We start from the raw sequence: 6,197 nt of genomic DNA on the forward strand, positions 1-6,197 counted from the left end.
TTAGGACTTCCTGCACTAAGAGGAATCGCGTCCTTTGCATGTAAGGACAGCAGGTTATCATAATGTCCCTTGGTGCGAGCTCTCTATTGCAATACCAACCCGCCGTCTGGCAAAGCCTACGTTTTTTCCAAATCGAAAAGCACCATTCGTGATACAGGGCTAGGCCAATACTGTCACTCCATCGATAACTTAGGCACCCGATGAAGCGCGATGTCTTGTGGAGCACTCGTGGAATGCTCATCGGAAACTACTATTTTGTCTTGTCCTGCCATGGGAAATTCATTAGCAACATTTGACCATCTAAGCCGCTTACCACTACTTTGGTTCTGAGTGCGAAGGAGATAATGTTAGCGATGCCTGTGGTACTATTTGCTTCTTATTATTGTAATGCCTTATAGGGGTTAGCTAGAACGTTTGTAATTGATGTGCTGCTGACGACTGTGTTCTTTGTCGGGATTTTTAAGTAGAATATATAGTACTGATTAAAAGTGTTGCTTATTAAATGATTGTGAGAAAACGAATGTTTTCGCCTTTTTCTTGAATATTCTATATTGTTATCCATCACGGGCTTACGTACAGTTGTCTCATCTGTAATTATTCTATATACAAATAAATACCCTGATACCTCTCTGCATGATCTTCCACACGGCCTTGAAACGTTAAAATTAGGTCTAACAGATGATAGTCTTTTGTTCCGCTAAATTGGACCTTAATCGACTCGGTACACTCCACCATTCACTAACAGACTTTATTGTTGCTAATCATACTAGCCATATCGGTAACAGAACGCGTTCTGTACCCCTGCAGTGCGATGGGAGCTTGGCGTCATTTCAAGTGCTAGACCATCGTCTACCTATTTGGAGCTCCAATTGGTTATTGAAACTCGTTTTTGTTAGTTTTAAACATAGGCCATAAGTGCATGTACGTCTATAGTGGCTGTTGGAATGGAACATGTTATTGTCATAGTAGCTGAACATAATTTACCAAGTTTTGCAGTATCTGTGAAAGGTCGACAATATCAACAGCAGATAGCCTGTTAGTAACTGTTCGAGAAATTAGGCCGTTCAGGTTTGACGTAGCCTGACTTAAAAGGTCACTAGCAAGCATTAAGTTAACTTACCGGTTATTAGTGCGAGCAATTTTTGGCACCATGAAGCATTAAATTAACATTTTCGTAGTTCAACACAATGTCTCAATTTTTTGCCCCGTTTGAACTTCGTCGGAAGTTAATGGTTACGTGATTGATTAATCGAATTTGATATATTTAAGCGTTGCTTTTATATGTAAATTTCAAGCATTTTCTCATTAGATCTCATGATACAGACATTAATCTGAATGCTGCTAAATTACATTGGTCAAATTGGCTTTCTAGACGTTCAAGCTGAAGGCGAGCCAACAAAGAAATTGCGTAAACTAGGCCAAACATTCATTGATTCTACTAATATCGTACGTTTACCCTAAGGTTTTCACCAAACATATAGCTGTTACGTCTATCATAATATCTCGGAAATACAATACTCCGTCCAGCTTTGCTATAAAAACATATTCGGTCTTGTTTTTTGTGCTACTTAATCAAATCGTATACGTTTCATATCGAGATATAGTGCAAATTGTGCGCTGTACCTTTGTGCAGGTGGTCTGCATATTGTGCACGAAATTTGTTAGTACAGATGTCACCGTAATATCTACTGTTATTGTCAATGCTATACATCGGTTTTTGTGTCTGTAACCTTCAGTCGAAGGACTCTCTTGCTAAGACACCTGGCTCAGACTACTGACAGTTGCTAAAAAGTGAGAAAAGCTAAGCCAATATCATTGCGTGATTCCTTTGTCGGACTGCTTGAACAATCGGTAATGGAGATAGGTGACGAAGTTGTTCCCGGTGACTGCAGACAGTGGATCAACAGCTGAACGCAATTCGATTAAAGTGGACAGAATGTTTCGAGGGGTTGTCTGCAAACATCGTTTAGTGCCTGACGTTATCTTCTTTTATGCGCTTTTCCATATCTGCGAAATCTCTCGTGCGTTCATCGTTAGAAGTTAGTACCTCTACAGCTATATACCGACCATTACTTACGATAAAAGTAAAAGGTATGTAGGGAAATAACTGTAAAATATTTGTTTCTTCTTTGAAGGCCCCCGAAACCCGGTACCAGTGAGGTATCGTTGGCCAAGAGGACTAAGTGAGCGATGATAGAATTAACAGGAACAAGCATATTCACATGATATCTACAATTTTATAGATGGTTTTCATGGAGAAAACTATTGAGAGACAGCATCATAAAATACAACTGGGGAAAAACCAGAAAACGTCTCACGATGTGGCGCAGAATGTCTTTAACGAAATTTGTAACAGAAACACTTGATAAGACAGCTAAAGGGCGCGGTTTTTGTACGAAGGTGAAAGATCCATGTGAGTATTTGTCGTTGGTGATGGAGACTTAGGAACAACAACACGTAAAACAGAAAAACATTGACTTAGCTTTCCCACCCAAAAAGGTATCGTACAACTATTCCCTTTGAATATTTCAAGTCTACAAAAAATGCTATTTGTTTTCATACGTGATCAGCTTGGAATTGGTTGATCTTCAATCAGATGTCCCAACAGTCAATTGGACGAGATATAAAGTTGTATAATTTAATCTCAACGTTTGCTTCGTATACGAAAAATATTCTATCATTTGCAAAAGCCTGCCGATTACGAATTTCTCTACTTTTTATATAATAAAAAAAAAACTAACGCTAATATATATCTTTTATACAAAAACATTAGCTTTTTCAATTTTTTAAACTTCACTGGACTAACCAATCACTTTTTTATTGCGTGTTCGTTTATGCTTGCGTAACATAAGTAACAACCATTCTACAGTGTTCAAGCAAACAAGAACCTAGAACTCCTATTGTGGTTGTGTGACCATACGATGAATTAAGAACTACTCATAATTACTAGATAGGTGAAAGTCGCCGACGTACCCTTTGGGCTACATTAGAGCATATATCTAATTATTAGGCCGTATTTCAATTGAAGTGAATCGCGGACGAATCCGCTGTGCCTATTCCACCTATGTAAGTGAGAGTCTCAGCCAAGCATTGTAGATAATTTACGTTGGGACAATTGTTGTGTTCTTCTTGTTTAGACCAGCGTATAGGCCAACCTAAAGGAAACGATTCGGACTCGACCAATAAGTACGGGTACCCCCACACAACTCGACGACCATGGCCCACAAATGTGCTAGGTTGGCCCTGCTGCACTACCGTACGCGGCTACAGTCGAGCAGGTTTCTGTAAAGATGAGTGTTCTGAGATAGCTGCAGGAAGGAATATGAACCATGTCGTATGTCTGAGAGGTGTTTGCCAGTGTAAAAATGACTATCATGAAGAGAAGGGCATTTGTGTAGCAGGTAAATTTGCTACGTGTACTGATGGTTGATTGCTTCAATTAGATACATAGAAACGCGGTGCAATACACGCGCAATATTCGTCATCTATCCTTGTTAGCGTAAGTCATAATTTAATTATCATAAATTGACATTGGGGACTGCGGGTCTACTTCCAATCTACGAGTCACAAACAACAAATAAAAAAATTGTTTAGCTGCGTTCTGCTATGTCAGGTATTTATCTAAGGAAGGCTATTTACCCATAAGAGTATTTATTGTCTATGACTATTTGATAACTGGGTCGATGTCTGATTGCATGCATTCATTCATTCATTCATTCATTCTATTTCTTCCGGTTCGACTTTTAGATCCTGAAGTGAGTATTCGCGTTCTTCTCACGGTGTATCTTGCGAGCGTTCCTCTTTTGTCTATTGTTCTAGCCCTTGCCGCCGTTCTACAATACCTCTTCGATCGATATTTGTTTAATGCTGATAATAGTAAGTTTAGTATGCAGTAAACTAGTTTACTAGCTTGTCGGGAGCGATTTGGTTAAGTACTACTAGCAGACGAAATTTCCTAAATATTTACATCCAGTCTTTTGTTCTGTACGACTATAGACTACTCGGATATCATCAGAGACTAAGGAGTTGAGGCTTATAGGCATAATTTAGTGTTGCAAATCAGGTCTCAGTGATTAGATTTTTGCCCCTCGAACGCTGAAGCGCTGGTGGAATTTATTGAAGAGTGGTAAAAATACTGGACAACAAAGGCTTCGGTGAAACGAGAATCTGTTATAAAGAAAAAAAAAGAAAAAAGGCGTCGTTGTTATAACAGAAGGTTTCAAACGCTACAGAGCACGACCAATTCCATTACTATCGGCTTAGTTCGATACTTCTCAAAGTATGTGTTATAAAGTTGTAACGGAAACACTGTAGAGATGGAAAGCACAAAACAGGTTTGTTTCGAAGTGACCTCAAAACAAATGGAATCGCACGTGCTGTACTCTAGAGTCAATTACGATACAGCCAGCAAAAACCAGCCTTTAGGCCACAATGGGTTAGTCAGTATCACTTGAACGGATCGGATAAGAAAGACGTAGGACATGAGAAAAAGGCAACTTTAGTGGCGCTGCTGTTCCAGAAAAAGGTAGTGTTCCAGATTTATGTCTGTCTGCGCGACTTCATTTGCCTTTGCGTCATCAAAGGTTGTGTCACTTGGTCTGCGGTCGATTCTTATATTGGTTTTGCACCGCTACCAGGAAGAACACTGGTTTTAATATTTGGATAATGAAGAAGAGCACGCATACCATTATTTTGTTACTTTATGTTGCGTGATATTACACTGGTTACACCCTAAATAGCATCAGGCCGAATGCGTATCTCGTGGAAATGTGGATCAGGAATAACACTGATAATTGAGGTAGGTCTTCTCAATCGAAGCCTCAAGACATACATTATATTTTAAAAGTATCGTAAGTACGGGCAGACCATCAAAACGCTGTCTTGTTTTGCCAGCGATCGAATTGTATAATCCTTAATACGTTTACAACGGCATGTCATTTAGGAAATGTAACTTACTATCGAAGGTTACCAGTGGAGAACTTAAACGCTAACGCATACGCCAAATGGGCGGATTTTTATTTTAGCAATAGCGCAAGGAATGCATGAAGCTGACGACGTTGAGTTTGCAAACGTCGAAGACGTAAGTTGTTCACTTGAACCTAAGATCTGTATGTTTTGCTAAAGAAATAGAATAAATATATCACAAAGATGAATGCTTCAAGCGCATTGTAACTTTACTCTTGTAAGTTTTTGTTACTTATATCTAGATGCAGATCTAGTGGCGAAATTCGGAAATACGTTCTGAAGGGACCTAGGCACTTTATTAATAGAAGCACTTCACATATACTTACAGCTAGAACAGTAAAAAGCGACAACGTTACGGTACGAACTTTTCAGACGGAGGCTGGTCATCGTGTTCAATTCTTAGATGGGGGTAGGCCAGAATGCGAGCTCGAATATGATTGGGCTTACGAAGACTGGCAAGCCGACAATCCCGAAGATAAACTTAGCCAAATGCTTCTAGAAGCCCTATTGAAAGGATCCCGAAAATCTGAGAAAAGCTGAAGACACACTTTCAACAGATACTAGCCCTAACATGATTTGACAGATAGGAAAGTATAACTATAAAATGCACCCGAGTTTGTGGAAATGTTTATTTTGGATACGCCGAGAAATGTTGAAGCGTTGCATATGTAGCCAGTACGTGAGTGAACAGTCGCAATTGATATGATGTTATACTGTGTTGATTCAGTCTTAAAGTAATTCAGCTTGCCGCATCGATATGATATCCCTATGACTGAACTGTATTCAATGTCTGATACTTTTCTATAGCATTTCCAAATGAATTTACAAGCTCACAATATATATAATATAAGAAATTTTCTTTCTCAGAAAAAAAAAATATATATATATATATATATATAAATTACAATAAACAAAACAGAAAGTTCGACTTTTACTCTAACGACAATACTTAACTTTTTTGCAATGTAAAATTCACCGTCTAGCATTTTTTAAATAGGCAAAAGTAACAGCCAGTGACTCCAAGCAACAATCTTATAAAATATATAGTTTTTCATTTCTAACGTTAGATCTGGTCTCTCGAAAAATTTTCTTTCTCAGAAAATTACGGGAAATATTTAATCATTGTGGTTTAATGTTTACTCATATGTGTTGTCCTAACGTATGTTTTTGGCCAAGGTGTAACCTAGCCTCATAACCCTATTTCATAGACATTTCCAAGGTTCGTAAACCTG

At 38.6% G+C, this 6,197-nt stretch overlaps 1 protein-coding gene across 3 annotated transcripts; it reads left to right on the forward strand.

The window, feature by feature from the left end:
- The first annotated feature begins 1,562 nt into the window (after positions 1-1,562).
- Positions 1,563-5,806, forward strand: LOC111248136 (uncharacterized). Of its 3 annotated transcripts, XM_022799963.2 has the most exons (6): positions 1,563-2,039; positions 2,136-2,413; positions 3,138-3,401; positions 3,748-3,876; positions 5,025-5,080; positions 5,338-5,806. In XM_022799963.2, exons 2-6 carry the CDS (start codon positions 2,320-2,322, stop codon positions 5,503-5,505), a joined length of 711 nt encoding a protein of 236 aa, XP_022655698.1. In that variant the 5' UTR covers positions 1,563-2,039; positions 2,136-2,319; the 3' UTR covers positions 5,506-5,806. The 3 variants fall into 3 exon arrangements, with proteins under 3 accessions (XP_022655698.1, XP_022655680.1, XP_022655717.1); XM_022799945.2 differs by lacking the exon at positions 2,136-2,413 and having other exon boundaries at positions 1,565-2,039; XM_022799982.2 differs by lacking the exons at positions 2,136-2,413; positions 3,748-3,876 and having other exon boundaries at positions 1,565-2,039.
- The last annotated feature ends 391 nt before the right edge of the window (positions 5,807-6,197 follow it).

Source organism: Varroa destructor, unplaced genomic scaffold, assembly GCF_002443255.2.
Source record: "Varroa destructor unplaced genomic scaffold, Vdes_3.0 BEIS01000001.1, whole genome shotgun sequence".
Classification (NCBI taxonomy): Eukaryota; Metazoa; Arthropoda; class Arachnida; order Mesostigmata; family Varroidae; genus Varroa; species Varroa destructor.

Bases quoted from the DNA above. Each gene is read 5' to 3' on its own strand.
- LOC111248136 (XM_022799945.2), top strand. From the start codon at position 1,937: ATGTTTCGAGGGGTTGTCTGCAAACATCGTTTAGTGCCTGACGTTATC. The intron at 2,040-3,137 runs GTTAGTACCTCT...CTTCTTGTTTAG, and splicing joins TCGTGCGTTCATCGTTAGAA to ACCAGCGTATAGGCCAACCT. The intron at 3,402-3,747 runs GTAAATTTGCTA...TTCGACTTTTAG, and splicing joins GAAGGGCATTTGTGTAGCAG to ATCCTGAAGTGAGTATTCGC.